Raw genomic sequence first — 16,277 nt, 5'->3', positions numbered from 1 at the left:
TCTGGAAGCCAAAGAGCCGTGACGGGGGTGACGTGTAACACGACAGTGTTGCCCTCTAGTGTGACATATAACATATACATCAGCAGCACTTTCTAAAGAACAACAACGGCTTTAACGTGTCAATAACAATCATTTAGTGTCCCTGTTCAGTGGCAGCCGATCTCATCCTCTGCACGGAGGGTAAGGAGCTCCTGGACCTTGTTGTTATTCCATTTGCATTTACTGCTGCTGCTCCTCTTCTTTGAGTTAGCCACTAACTGCTAGCAGTTACTTTTTAAGTCTCTCGCGGTGGGTCACACACATAACAGGCTGTCAAAACATCACATGATCCTGTCCCTCAGACTGTTCATACAGACACCATTTCGGCGCTGTCACTACCTCCCCTGGCGGATTAAAAGCGAGATCACTCTGTCCCCCCGTTCCATGATCGTGCCTTATTTACAGCTTGGCGAGGCGGTGCAACAGAGTGATATTCCTGCCTTGAACAGGCAGCGTAAAAGGGGCTAGGTTCACCGATATTAGGGCTAGTGAGGCCAAGAGAGCCAGTCTAAACTAAATTCACTGTGTGATTTTTCTGAGCTCCCGACCTGAGTATCAGCTCTGTTGTTATCTTCAGGCAGGATTTCTGGATGATGCACAGATGGATGAGATGGAAAGGAGCAGTAAGAATGCGTCTTGTACATGTGGATTATGTTATATGTTTGAAGACTTGTGTCTGTGAGCTCCAGCTGCGTTCACCACAGGCAGGATGCTTTCTCAGCTCTCTCTGAACAGAAGCAGAGGTCAGGTGATGCAGGATGATGCTACATCTTAATTGCCTTGAGTTTTGCACAGACCTTTCTCTGGTGGTCACTTTGTATTCTTCACAGGCCTCAGTTCAGATTTGTATTGAGTCCAGGATCCATTGAGAAATGTTCACCAGGGGCAGCTTCATACATGCTGTCACACAGAGAGCTTCAGCGTGGTGGAATTCTTCCCCCAAAGCCCCCCGTGCTCTTCTCTCAGCTGCTTTCTTCCCCTGGAATGGTTCGGGGATGGGAACGGGTGGTGGAGGAGCTGAGGGCGACTGAGGCAGAATAACAGCAGTGAATAGAAGGGGGCTCGGGGGTGATGAGCCTCGCTCATGTCTTTTATCCTCAGCAGTGAAAGGAGATGGAGGGTAGCGGCTCAGCCCGCCGGGTGCCAAGCTTCCCTCAGTCCTTACTGAGGATACGGCCCCGTCCACGTCCCCGGTGTCAGTCACTGCGGCTGTGTGAGCTGCCATCGAGCCCGGTGCTGCATCTCAATGACCTCACACAAAAGTAGGCAGGAGGAGGCCTGTGAAACTGCAGGCTGTGAAAGAAGTGAACTGGCAGGAGCAGACATGCATGGAGTGTATGTCGTTAGGCCGGGATCCTTTTCACTGTAACAACACAGAAATGTATGAACACTGAAAAGGACTCATGTTTATGAATGGAGCTACGTCTGCTCGAACACACACCCGAACACACCACAGGTCCTGTTGAACTTTATTTTTGTCCCAACAGATTAATTAAATTATGTGACGTTGTGTTTGGTCTTTATCTTAATATATTTTGTCATAGGTTTAATTAAATTTCAGGCGGTCATAAGAATTCCATCATCCAAAAGTTTTTCCACCATGTGGAAAATCTTTGTGAGGATGAGTCTTTGTAAAATATAATTTTTAGTGCCCTTGTTACTGAGATCACATGATAGGGCGCCAGCAAAGACTCTTCATTACGGCGGCTTTGATGTTTTACTGAGTACCAAACAACAGCAACAACAGGGGGCCGTGCACATGCTGTGTTTTTTGCACCCTCAAATCGCTCTGGCATCACTCTGCTGTTTGCGCGCCTGCTGTGCATCTATATTGAAAACAATGAACAAACAATACAATCATTTACCATCCCTGTTATATGGCCGCTGATCTCCTCCTCTGCTTGAAGGTCAAGGAGCTCCCTCACCTTATTGTCTCCCCAGTTTAGAGACATTTTCACTTACTGTTTTTGTCCTCGAGTTAGCTGCTAACTGCTGCTAGCCGCATGTCACATCCTGCCAGCTGTCCCTTTACACAGATGGTAATTCAGCGCTGTTACTTCCTCCACTGTCGGCTTCAAGGCAGGACAACTCTGTCCCCTGTTTCATGATGGTACCTTGAACTGAATGGCAGAGCGGAATAATGGCGCAACATTCACTCCTTGGTACAGGCTGTGTTAATATGGTCATTAATGTCATGGTCTTGTCCACCTGTGTTCCAGTTGTCCCACCTCTCACCGGCGGCTCACCAAGAAGGGAGACCAGGGCTGGCCACGTCCACCCTGATACAATCTCTGGCCTCGCCACTGCACACTGACAGTTTCAACTTGCCGATATTCAAATACATCATGACAGAATTCCTGAAATTCAGTTACAGCTTTGGTTTCTGTCGGCCCCCCCCCTTCCACACAGCCTCACACACTCTCTTGACTCCTGACTCCATGACTCTCTTTGAACGCTGTGGCTCACCCAGCTGTGTGTTGAGGTAATTTCTGAATGGGTTTAGTGTCACAGTATCATCTCCGCACTCCGTCCTCCGCCGTGCCCCCAAATGTCCTCTGTTACTACTTCCTCCCAGCTTTTCGCCCCCTGTGCTCCTCCACAGCCTCGTAGTTGTCCCAACCCGCCACATGATTGGGCAGACCGGCCTCCTCGCGACTCACATTTACAGTAAATCTAATTGAGTCTTTAATTAACTCGTTAAGCTTCCCGCGCTGATGTGGAGGGGGAATCCAGGCGACATGTGACATAGGCACTTCCTGTGTTGTGTGCTGCTGCCCTTCAGTCCCCCGCCCCACTGACACTGACAGATTCACGCATGCTTATTGATACTGGTTTGTGTTTTAACATGATGAAATATCCAGTTAGAATAATGAGTGAAATGTGTTTTTATGCCTCTGCAGCAGTGAGAGCTGTGACTGTAGAGGCAGTTTGTTTTAGTCTGTCAACGTTCACTTGGACTCAACGATGAGCTGATTAGATTACAGTGGTCACAGATCAAAGGCCAAAGTCATCCAGAAGATGTGTGTGAAGCATCCATGTTTTTTGTTGTTGTTTTTTAATCAATTACAGGCAAATGACAATACATATAGCACAGATGATAATATAGTCTCACAAACACAAATGTTTGACTTGTACAGAACGAGATGAGTAACAGAGAGGACACATAACAGTTAGTAGGATCACATCAGTAGTTTGAAAGATCAAGTTGATGGTATTAGTACAAAAACAAAGCTGACAAACGTGTATGGGCATGATTTCAATTGTCAGGTAACGTTGTTACAACCTGTTACAGTGAGCGATGGGCCTACACTAGAGGGATGCAGTCAAAAACATAGCTAGATTATCATACCCTGTGTGTAACTAATTACGTGCCTTACCCTTATTGATCCCGTAGTTGAAATTGTCTAGGAGCAGGAGCACGGATGCAAAATACATTCATGAGCAGGAGTCACCATGGATATTTTCAGGAAACTTAAATTCAAATTTGATTTTGATTGAGCTTTAAATATGAATATTTTACCCAGCACAATAATTGTATTTATTATCTGGGGACAGTTTCCATGCAGGACCCCTTTTAAAAGGTTTAAAGGTGTCAGTTCAAGTTCAGCCTGGATAACAGTCCACAAATCTGCATCATAAGAGCAGTAGAAAAACAACTTGTCTTCCTCTTCCTCACTGCAGAATCTACATAGTGATGATTTTTTTTAATGTTAAACATATTAAGCTGTTTTTTAGTGGCAGTAATAAATTAATAATAATAAAAACAATAAATTAAAGATTATGGAGTTAGAATCAATAGTTGTTTTCTTAAATTGTTAAAAAAAAATCTTCCCAAATAGAGCAGATCGTGTGAGGAAAGAAAGTGAGGACACTACTCTGTAAAATAAAATTATCAATTATTTTATTTATCTTTATTTTGGAGAACTTTTTCTGGCACCTTGTAAGAGGTGCACAGACATCTTTGGGTAAAGTTTGTGTTTCCAGTTAGTTGGAATAAAAGTGTAAGTGCAACTTAACTGATTTGCAAAAGGCATACAACAAATTCTAGTTGGGCGAAAGGAATGATGGGTATTGAGGTTCAGATTTGGGGACGTTGTTGATGAGTTCTGCTGCTGGATTGACTGAATGTAACAGTCGGTTTTAAACAGTCTGTAACAGTAGAGTTTCTGCCTGGCTTCCATTCTTTACACCTTGCAGAGGTCTTTTCATCGCTGCAGCTCATGTGATGTATTTACAGTTTGATAATTCCTTAATTAATTAGTTGATAAAAAGGCTACACCCAGGATCTGTGCAGAGGAGGCTGTTGTTATCTCTCACATCATGAACAGGCGTTGCCCAGGTTATGACATATTTGCTCTTGCAATGCCCTTTACTCATGAGCTCCAGATCCAAACACTCAGATGTTGATGCCAAGAACAGCAGGTGCTGTTAGGGTGGAATATTTGGTTTCAGTGCAGGACTTCAGTTTATCTTCTGAGGGTCAAGTGCTTCTAGTCAGAGCTTCAAAGCAGAGACTATTCCCTCCCCTCTGGAGCCAGAATAGATGAGAATATTCAGCCTTACCTCACTCTCTCTCCGCAGCTCTGTAAAGTTCAGTTCTGGCCCGTAAACCTCACAATCATTGTTTTATTTCAGACCCAGTGAGCTGGAGCGAAGAGCCAAACCAGCAGAACATGTGTGCTTTTCTGTTTAGCACTTCGCCAGTCTTGTTTGTGGCGTTTGAGTGAAAAGCTGCAGCAGTCAGCGATCAAATTCATAGCAGCGTAATTTCATCAGTTTAAGTCGAGGCAACATGAAAGAAAGAACTCAAGCGTGGCTGCTGTGATGGAGGAAATATGTGGAAATACCAGAAGTACATGCTCATGTTGGAAGAGAAGAAGCAGCCAGGGTCGGGTTTCTCTTCTTGTCAGGGCTTCCTTCCTCGGAGCGATCAGATGGGTGGAGGTCGTGTGTCGTGTCCCACTTTCTGTGCAGACAAAGCCACATCAGCTGCACACTGTAAACTTGTCTTTGGGTGAAATCAGCCCACTGCTGTAAACATAACACAGGGTCGTGTGTAGTTCATGTCCGCAGGCGAGCTGGCAGCTGCCAAGAGTTTGCATGCTGGCTGTGTTTGCTCAGATGAAAAGATGCAGGGTCGCATCAGGTCAGTCAGAATATGGAGACTCGGGGGAAGAAGGGAGGACGTATGAGCTTCTTATTCATAGACAGATAGTAGATGTCAGCTGAAGTACCGACACAGAGGCTAAGCAGTGTGCTGCTGTGGACTAAAGGTGACTATAATACATTTTACCAGCAGCACACTGCTTAGCCTCTGTGACGGTACTCCTGCTGCTTCTCCAAACTCGTGGCGTTCCAAGCCCTGCCTACTTTAGTAACACACTGACTTTGGTGAAGTACCCCATAAAACTCTACTTCAGCAAGTCCGAACTATCCCTTTAAGAGTCTGTACGATGTTACATCTCTCAGATCATCTGAACTTGACCTGAACCCTTTTTATTCCACAAACAGGAAGTCACTATCCGTCCTCCATCTGTGACAGTATTCGTCCCATTTCTTTCCACTTCTTCTTCTTTGAAGGTATCGTTCAATGTGAGTGTGGAGGCGAGGAGCTGCCCTCCCCGCGGCACCGACCAGAGCTTCACTATCAAGCCGGTGGGGTTCAAAGACCGTCTGGAGGTGGCTGTGGATTATCAGTGTGACTGCGGCTGCAGCCGGAGGGCACAAACCAACAGCAGCATCTGCAGCTCCATCGGTACTTCATCTACATCACAAAATGTTAAAACCATAAGATGAATCAATTAATTAAACACCAGCCTGCCTTAGATTCACTGTTATTTGGTGTTAAAGAGTGATTTGAAGGCATTCAGGAGAGGAAATTTGGAGTTAATGCTTCACTGAAACATAATATTCTCTTTATTTGCCTCGCCAAAAAATCCAGGAATTTATCTGTGTTGCTTTTGAATAATAAAAATCTGATTATAGAAAAACCTTTGGCAGCAAAATCATTCTGCAGTTTGCTTGACAAACTTTTAAAGACTAAAATGTGAAGCAAACTGCAGGACTCGTCTTTCAACAAGAAATGCAGCAGTTTGACAGCAAGAGGACATAAAAATCATCTCCTGTAAAACCTCGTTAATCACACAGGACAGAAAACGACTGCTGTTCAGCTTCCTGTACGTTTCAGCCTTGGAGGAAGTGGAACACCTCAATCAGTGATGTCTGACCTGGTACTTTGGCCTCAGTAACTCAGGAAAACTCCCACTCTTCAGCCGTAAATTGACGACTTTCTTTGGCATGATTATGGAGAGACTCTCACTTGTGGTTCCTGTTGTCGAGATAATGACGACTGTAAAAGCCTAAATTATTCTCTAACCATAATTTTAAACTTGAGCTACATATTGAGACATTTGAGACAGAGTAGGTATTGAGTTATATCAGTTCTCCTATTTTTAGGGAAAAATACATTCAGTTATTTCTGTGCACGTTTAAGATGTAGAGAGTGCCTTAAATGAGTGACTGGGAACAAAAGCTGATCAGTGTGTCTGAATAATCCTGCAGAATTAATTAAGAATATACAGGGATGTGAAAGTCATGTCTGAAAGCTGTAATCTGTCAGTAGATTAAAGTACCTCTTGCCTCTGCAGGTACTTATAACTGTGGGACGTGTCACTGTGAGCCGGGCTACCTGGGCGCCCGCTGTGAGTGCCAGGAGGGCGAGGCCAGCAGCATGTACCTCAGCGCCTGCCGGGAAGCCGAGGGCAAGCAGATCTGCAGCGGGCGAGGAGAGTGCAGCTGCAACCAGTGTCTCTGCTACGAGTCGGAGTTCGGCAAGATTTACGGCAGCTACTGCGAGTGTGACGACTTCTCCTGCGCCCGACACAAAGGCATCCTCTGCTCAGGTAGGAACGGCATCCACAGGTTGTCTGTGCTGAAGCTGAGCTGGTCTGCAGGGTGTGTTTGAACCCTGATGTCAGAGAATCCTTTGATTTAGGCCTGTTGGGATAATTACGTTATTGACTTATGAGTCGCGTCTTGTTGCAAGAGGCAATATTGGTTTAGTTTTGTTGGTCAAATTTTGTATTAAGTCTCAAGCTGAGTAATGTTGTACTACTTCTATAAAGGTACTATAAGATTAGAGGATAGTTTCTGCACACCTTAAGGTAAGAAAGGCAGAGCAGCAGGAGAGACTGTCAGTGTTGACCTGCTTCAGGCCGGGTCGCCAGGTAACGATACAGATTAGTGGCTAACTGCAGCATCACACGGTGAGCAGTTATTAACGAGTTAAACAGCAGAGTTAAGGCTTTTAAAAGCCCGGTGTTGGATGTTAGCCGCTGCTGCCAATCAGCTCGTGCTAACACTCTGGAGACGGTCCTTCAGCGCTGTGTCTAACCTGTTTCACAGCTGCAGGAAGTTTGCTGATCTGATGGGGAGTCTGGTGGTCGGAGATCAGACCCTCAGCGCAGTCCTTTTGCAGACGTCCACACCTCGATGTTTTGCCCTCTAGACAGCGTGCTGCAGTTGTTGTTACCTCCGCCAAGGAGGTTATGTTTTCGCCGGCGTTGGTCTGTTTGTCTGCAAAATAACTCGAAAAGTTTTGAACGGATTTTGATGAAATTTTCAGGAAAGGTTGATAATGGGACAAGGAACAGATGATAAAATTTTGGTTATGATCGGTTGAAGCGAAGTGGATAGAATAATAAAATGGCGGGAAATCCAAGCTGCTTGGCAGAGGTCTGCGCTCTCCGAGTGCTCTAGTTCTTCTTCTTCTCTGTGTTTATTGGCGGCTTGCAAACCAACTCAATGAAAGCAGTCTGGCTTCATATTATCATCGCTATTTATCGGCTATAACTTTAATTATCGGAATTATACATAATAATAGAAATGTCTCATTATAGTTTGATAATTTATCGGCCTGATATATATCGTGCATCCCTAGTATAGTAGAATATCATATGTATGTGTTCTTTAGTGTATAGTGTATAAAAGATGAGTTGTGTTTTCGTAACCTTGGTAGAAGCTGTTGGTCGGTCTTGTTGTCCTGGATTTCACACTCCTGCAGTGTGAGTCTGTGGTTGGGGTTGGTACTATCCTTGATGATGCTGTGGGCCCTCCTGATGACCCTGCTGTTGTAAATGTCCTGAACTGAAGGAAAGGCTGCTCCTGAGATTAGTTGTGCTGTGTTTATCACACGCAGGAGGGCCTTCCTGTCCTGAGCAGTACAGTTTCCATACCAGACTGAATGAGCTGGTGAGGACACTCTCCACTGTACATCTGTAAAAGTTACTGAGGATGTTGGTTGGCATGCCAAATTTCCTCAGCTTTTATAAGAAGTACAGACGCTGCTGGGATTTCTAGATGATCTGTTGTGAGACCAGATGAGATGCTGGCTGATGTGGGTGCCAAGAAGTGTCATGGTTTTAACCCTCTGTATCTCTGTCACTGATGTGTAGTGGCACATGCTCCCCTTTCCTCCCCCTAGGATCAATAATCATCTCCTTACTCTGTTCAGTGTTTTTACTGGTTTTAATCAGCTGGTCCGTTGAGGAAGAGACCTCTGATGATAATTCAGCTCCTGGTAAAAACCTCTTCAACAATGAACACTGAAGGAATTCTAACCAGGAGAAGTTTCAGCTGGTTGTAATCTTCAATCCTCATCGCTAGACGCCACTATATCACCCTAAATCTGACACACTGGACCTTTAAACATATATTTTGCTCCAGTTGCAATGTCTGGATATTCTTTGAAAGGGTGGGCTAACATCATTGTGCTGCAGTACAATAATATAGTTTATTTCAGTTATTTCTGGGACAAAAAATCGTCCAACAGAAGCAGTTTTCGTGACAGGCCTGTTTGTGTATGACTCCTCTGAGTTGCTGTGCTTGTAGTGAGGTGGTGGTTTGAGCTACAGCTGCTGAGAGACCGCACCTCCCTGACCTTAATGTGAATACAAGCTGACATCAAACATGCTGTAGGCTCTTCAGATCTGCTGCTTGTTGTGGGTTATGATTAAACATAATGCACATTCATGATGTTGAGTCACGTTCCCGTACCTGCTCTGGGTGTGTCCCCGTGGTTTGGCCCTCTTTTGAATTCACTGTAACCACCGACCTCTTATCCTGAGAGCGAGCTCCAACGGTCACCTGCAGGGCCGCTGGCGTGGCTCCCAGAAGAAGCTCAGAGCAGCAGCTGCAATAGTAGTTCAGATGCTCGGCTCCTGTTGTGTTGCCTCAGAGGGCTTGTTGTGGTAAGATACTTGTCTTGGAGTGATGGAGGACCTGAGAGAGGTGGACGGATGGTTTCTGGAATAGAGATTGAAGTAAATAGAGTGTGAGCCTGATTTAGAGACATTTACAACCCCAAAAAGTTAGGACACTGTAAAACTAAAATAAAAACAGAATCTGAGGACACTTATTGTTGAAGTCATGAAAATGTTCCCATTCTTGTTTGACATACGATTTCAGTGTCTCAACAGTCAGGGGTCCATGTTGCTGTATTTTGTGCTTCATAATTCGCCGCACATTTTCAATGGCAGGTCAGTATAGTACCTGAACTCTGTCACTACGAAGCCACGCTGTTGGAACATGTGCACAATGTGTCTCATTGTCTCGCTGGAATAAGCTGTGATGTCCCTGAAAAAGACGTCGTCCAAATGGCAGCATATGTTGCTCGAAACCTGTTTGTACCTTTCAGCATTGATGGAGCCTTCACAGATGTGAATTTACCCATGATGCACCTCCATCCCATCACAGATACTGGCTTTGGACTTTGAGCTGGTAACAATCTGGATGGTCCTGGAGGACAGGACGTCCATGACGGACTGATCAAACCACAGCACACCTTTCCACTTTGTGTCAGTCCGTCTCAGATGAGCTCGGCTCAGAGAAGTCAGAGCTGTTTCTGGATGTTGATGGCTTTCACTTTGCATGGTAGAGTTTTCCAAAATGTTCCTGAGCCCACGTGGTAATTTTATTTATACAGTCATTGTCATTTTTGAGGCAGTGCAGTCTGAGAGGTCGAAGGTCACAGGCATTCAGTGTTCAGTGCAGACAATAAAAACACACAGAGTCCAGTATCACACTGTCAGGGGGAAATCATGGACATTAGTGGTCACCGCTGGTTAAGATCAGTGATAGCAGATGGGACAAAGGACGATCTGTAACTCTTAGTGCTGCATTTAGGGAGGCAAAACCTCCACCCTGATGGAGGCATCTGAAGCTGAAATTCTCTGTTGAGAGTCTGAGACAATAGACGGAGCTTCAGAGGGGACCCTGTCTTCTTTATCAGACAGACGCTGGAGGTTGTTCAAAGTAACACCAGTGATCTCACAGCACAACTCAAACAGTTTCTCTTTTCTTCTTTCATCGTCTGTGATTTCTCTGGATTTTATGAATCTTTTGTCTTTTTAGATCATTTTTGGGGCTTTTTTGGCCTTCATTTGGTCGGACAGCGTAAAGAGTGAAATGAGGAGAGATGATATGCAGCAAAGGGAAAGGACACAGCTCTTGTACAGGGGGCTCCTGCTCTATCACATGAGCTACTCAGCGCCCCTTCTCTGAACCTTTTGATGATATTTTGTACTACAGATGGTCAAATCCCTGAATTGTGCGCTGAGAAATGTTGTTCTTGAACTGTTTGTCCACACAGTTTTTCACTAAGTGACTATCATTGCTTGTGAACAAATGAGCCGTTTGAGGATGCGCCTTTATATCCAATCATAATACTTTAAGCTGTTCACCTGTGGGAAGTTCCAACCAGGTGTTTTTTTGAGTATTCAGCAACTTTCCCAGTCTTTTGTTGCCTCTGCTCCAATTTTTTTGGAGCGTGTTGCAGGCTTAGAATTCAGAATAAGTGTATATTTGATGCTGTATGCTGTATTTAATTGAATATTGGTCGCCAAAGATTTGTGAATCATTGCACTCTGGTTTTATTCACACAGCAACTTTTTTGGAATCAGCGTTTTATGACAGATTAATAGCCGACAACACTGAGATAGTACTGTGACTGAGCTGAGGCTCTGTGGCCTTTAATTATCCCCATTTTGCCGTCCTGGGGCCTAAATATGCTCTGTTAATCAGACATTCATGCACCGATGCCAACTTTAAATCCTGTTCCTCTCACTGAGCTTCACTCAGATGCCCAAAGAGCCTCGGTATGAAAAGGCAGGTTTGGCTCAGTGTATCTGCTCAGCTCTACCAAACAGGCCGAGGCTGTTGTGTTCCCAGAACATCGGGTCCGCTGGCTCATCCCCAAGCCAACGGCTGTTTCTGTGAAACCACAGAGAGCGCTTTGTGACAGTGGGGCCAGCTTTGGCGCGATCCCCTAACACAATGCCTGCCTCTATTTATCTATAGCCAGTAGAAACAGAAGTCTTTCGTTTAGTCAGCAGCAGAGCCGGACACACTGAGCGCACAGATGCAGAATGGCTGTTTGTTTGTGCCGATCATCCATAAGCGGTCATTAAAATCTTAACAGTCCACTACGTCCTGCCGCTCCTCTCCTCTCCTTGTCTCCTTGTCTCCTCCTCTCTCAGCGTGGTTGCCCAGTGTGCAGCCATAATGAGTTCCTAATGATACCAAACGGTACGCCTCCTCCACACTTTCCTCTGAATCTGTCAGTTAATTATCGTGGAGTGCCCTGTGGAAGGCGTGCTGTAAAAACTACTCTGTGCCCGCACGTTTGTGAAACCCACAGGAAATACTGTTAAGCTCTGTTTAGAGCTCCTCAGCAAGCTAAACTATCTTGTAAACGATATTGCGCTCCACCTGGATTGGTCACACTTGGCTGAGAGCTGCTCGTTTGTGGCTCATGTCTGGGAAAATGTGGAGTGTGAAGACTGATAAACTGCCTCAGGGCGCAGCAGCTTTTATTAAAGAGGAAATCAGCTGGCACTCTGTCCTCTGGGTTTTGTTTTTTCTTTTTAAATCACTCTTCGTCTCCTTGAATGTCTGAAAGTAGTTTTCCCATGGAGCTCACTGAGGTGCAGCTATCGGCCTGTGAATCTGAAGTGCTGGTTTCAGAGTGAGCCTCAGTCACAGCGGCAGATTATGTCGTTGAACTTGTTATATTAATTGTAATATTCTTGCCTTGGTAACATGAGCTCTTTGCAGTTGCACCGGTACTGAGAATATGTAATAATACGGAGAACGGCCCAGGAGTGCACTCTGTAAGGGCCCGTCCCAATACCCCCCCTTAGCCTTACCCCTCGGCCCTACCCCTACATTTGCGCGTTCCAGCGAGGGGTAGTGGTGTCCCAATTCCTTTTTGCGTGTATGGGTAGGGGGCATAACGAGGGGTAGTGGTGTCCCAATTCCTTTTTGCGTGTAGGTGTAGGGGGCATAACGAGGGGTAGTGGGTATGAAACTAGCCCTTCGGAGTGAGGGATTTCAGATGCTGACTTGCCAGCGAGGGGTAGACGTCGCCATGGCTACCACCGAGCAAGAGACGGAGGAAAAAGTTCATACATAGCTAACGTTACCGTCGTCAGGTTGCTTGTTAGCTAGCTAGCTAGCTCTTACTATCTTGTGTTTGTCATCTGTCCTGTTCTGCAAAATTGTCAGATTTTCACATTACGATAACACGCCAGCTAGTATAACTACGCTGCCTCGTGATGTTAGCTGGTTAGCTAGCTAGCAGAAGTCCCTTGTCGTCTGTCGTTCATCAGACGAAGCATGATGAATGCTGCAAACACGATCGGTAGGATGAACTCAACCGGAGACTCCATTGTAGATGCCGGTTGGAAATGTAGATGGCTCGCAGCTTCCTGTTTAAAATAGTTACGTATGCGTGAATGTAACCGACGCGGTGACGTAGTGAGTGGTGTCCTAATTCCTAGGGAAAGATTTCAACCCCTACCTCTCGTTGCTTCATTTCGAGGGCCAAGGGGTAGTGGGCAAGGGCTAGGGGTAGTGGACGGGGTATTGGGATTGGGTCTAAGTCTTTTCATGCCTCCACACTGACAAAATCTGTGGCTGAAGGTGTTATGATAGCAGGTTGTGCGTCCGTCCCATTCGTGTGAATGTTATTTCTCAAGAATGCTTTGAGGGAATTTCTTAAAATTTGGCACGTGTCAGACTAGATAGAGTGATAGATAGTGATAGAATTTTGGTGATCTAAGGTCAAAGGCCACTGTGACCTTGGATCCGTCTAATTCTTGTCAGCACAACATCTCAAGAGCCTCATATTTCCTCATATTTGTCACTGACAACAGTAAACTGATTAGAATTTGGTGGTCGACAGTCAAAGTGTCTCAGTTCAGGGGCTGCAGCCTTTCTGGTCTGGTCTGCGGAGGATTTCCTGGTTGCATCATCAGTGGTTCTTGCCCCAACCCGTTTGCATTACTGTTACCTAGCAGCCAGCTGCGCTTGACAAAAGAAGGAGTAAGCTAGCCCTAAATCATGGACACACAGATTGTTATTGTATATACATATATATTTTATTTAAGACTTGAGGAGATGATTGATCGCCACAGACACTGCCATCTGATATATTTCAGGCTGATGGAGCGTTTTCAGGTAAATGTATTAAATTAAGATTGTTTAAGCTGTGTGCTTTTAGCTGATAGTAATTTTAACAACAGTTAACCGTTAGCTACTTAACAACTGTTAGTTAACTAAGTATATAATCGCGCAATGCATCTTGGGATACACTGGGCCACGAAGGATTCATCCGTTGCATCCTCCAAATTCTGGGAAAGAAGGCTGCATTTCTCTGCTGCATTTGAAGGAGCCTCCAAAATGGGACGGCCTTGGTCGCGCTGATGTGACGCAATCGGTTTTCAAATGCAGCCATCAAAGGCTGCAGCCCTGAACTGAGACACAGCTGAAGTGACCTCACAAAACATGCTTTGGTTCAACTGGTTTGCAGAGGCACACAATCGCTAGGTGGTAATTTTTTAAATCCCTATTCCAAGATTTTTAAGATTCACTGTTCACTGTTGTTTCTTGTGTTTAAATTCTGTTGTTTTCTTGGGTCTGTGAACGCAGCGCAGGTGAAACTCTTCATGAGGTCTTTTTTCTTCAGCAGCAGTTTGCAGAGTTTGAGTAGCAGGGTAGATAATCTATCAATAGTCTGATGAATGAGAGGAGCAGCTGCTGCAGAGGCAAGTGAGAGCAAACTTTTAGACCCATTGCAATGAACGGATGTGAAGTTTTACTTTCATTGCGCCAGACATTCTGTTGTTCCATTTGTGCCCAGAGTAGCTCTGCACTCCCACAGTGTGGTGCAATGAATAACCAGATGTGTAATAAATTTTCCTACAGTGCTCCTAATGAAGGGTCAAGCTCCACAGATAAATGAATGTGAAGGGAAAGCTTGAGATTTCATCCATAACACATTGGAAACTGTGTCGGCTTGACACTTCAACATTTTGGCCAACTTTTGACCTGAGAAATAAAAGTTTGACGAGACAATACCAAGTCAGAGTTCACTTACAGCTTCATCAGGAGTCTTTGTCAGTGGGTGGAGTTTGATCAGTCATAAAGATCATGGAGATGAGCTCAGGGACAAATCCAGTAAGTGGACTTTGAGTTTAGGTTTTTTGAGGTCAAGAACGAAGTTTAATGCTGAAAGAATCCAGTTTGATGAATTTAATTGGACTGTAGGACTCCTTATTTTCTCATCCTCATGATAAGTTGATGAGATAATTAAATCCTGGTCCACTGTAATCTGCTGGTTTCCAGTCTGAGTTGAATGTGAGGACACAGGCAGCGCTCCACACCCAGCTGTGGCTCACACCTGCTGGACAGATCGGCTGCTGTGTGTGTGTGTGTGTGTGTGCTGAGCTGTGTGTACGTGTACACGCTGTAAATGGGTGTGTGTGTGCTGTGGTGACACGAGGCAGCCGAAACAGCCAAAACCACTGAACACACAGCTCCCCAGTGAGCTTTATACTGTGAGTGTAATACTGGAGTACCAGGCCTCAAATATGACAGATATATTTTATATTTACTGGTTTTCTTCTTTTCCCAGTGAAACAATAAAAGTTGCCTCGACAGCTGCCATGAGGGACTCCATCTTACTGAAGTTGTTTTTATGATGCTCAGCTGTGATATGATATCTCTGTGACAGCTCAGGTAAACTCTCTTTAAGGCTAATGAACAGATTAGATCCCTGCTGGTCTGTTTTTGCCTTGTTGTGTAGATATATACATGTAAGGGTTTTCACTGTGTTGTGAAGCAGCTAACTCAGGTTCAGTGCGAGGTCATGTTTTTGGTGAAACTGCTCAGTGCATCATATCAGTGTTGAAAAGACGTGTGTGTCTCTCGTTGGTTTTTGGTCCGCCATTAAACACAAACAAGAAGACGAAGTAGAAAAACCTCACTCGGATTGGTTGGGAAGACACATTGAAGACACACAACACTACTTAGGTATTGCACCATGTGACTGAGTCGACTTTTTCATGAGACAGTTCAATGGTTTGTTAAATTTTTACCAGGTTAATAAAATCTACCCATCGCTGACCAAATTCACCCTCATTTGGCGGGTGGTGGGTGCTAATTTCCAACCCTGCCAAACACACTGTTCTAAATGTCCTCACACACACCAAGAATCCAGAGTTTTAAAGCCTTTTTTTTAATCTAAAACTGCATTTGAGTGTGAAAGAGAGGCCGAAATGAAAAGGAAAATATCCGTCATCCAAACTATCTGTATATGTGCAGACCAGGCCTGAGTGTAATAATCTAAGAGAAGAAACAGGCCGTTTACATCTCAACAACAACTTTTCTGTAGCTTTTATATCATCATGATATTTATTTAACATGTAGACAGAGGATATAGATCCAGGAGCAGGAGCTGAAGGAGGATGTTCTGTGTGTGGGGTCAGAAGACCTGTGTTGGACGACTGTCTGTCTCTGAATGTTCCTGAAATCTTATCCTCACAATCTACGCAGCCATCTGTCTTTGTCTTTATGTCTGTGTGTCTGTGTGTGTGTCTGGCTGTGTGTGTGTGTGTGTGTGTGTAGCCCCAAGGCTCTCCGAGGAGAATCTTCAAGGTGAACGACACGTGCAAACACACGAGTGCGCTTCACAGACTCTGTCAAGATTTGTAGAAGGACCTGCTGCCAAAACACCCACATTTTTTTACTTAAGTTTGACACTTAAGGCTTAATTTTTCCTTTGCTGAGGGACTTACAAAAGCGTGTTGCACAGAATCCCTTAGAAGGTTTCTCAAGTTAAGAAAAAATATGAAAATAAGATAAGATAATCCTTTATTCGTCCCACAGCGGGGAAATTTGCA

At 44.8% G+C, this 16,277-nt stretch overlaps 1 protein-coding gene across 1 annotated transcript in view; it reads left to right on the top strand.

Annotated features, from left to right (window-relative positions):
- itgb5 (integrin, beta 5) overlaps positions 1 to 16,277 on the top strand; it is a 76,117-nt gene that overhangs the window by 23,508 nt on the left and 36,332 nt on the right. The window contains exons 10-11 of the mRNA XM_050049445.1: positions 5,620 to 5,794; positions 6,687 to 6,941. Coding sequence (XP_049905402.1) covers positions 5,620 to 5,794; positions 6,687 to 6,941 — 430 coding nt within the window. The remainder of the gene's footprint in view (positions 1 to 5,619; positions 5,795 to 6,686; positions 6,942 to 16,277) is intronic.

Source organism: Epinephelus moara, chromosome 7, assembly GCF_006386435.1.
Source record: "Epinephelus moara isolate mb chromosome 7, YSFRI_EMoa_1.0, whole genome shotgun sequence".
NCBI lineage: Eukaryota > Metazoa > Chordata > Actinopteri > Perciformes > Serranidae > Epinephelus > Epinephelus moara.
Note: the sequence above shows the minus strand (reverse complement) of the source record. Positions and strands in the feature narration are given on the sequence as shown.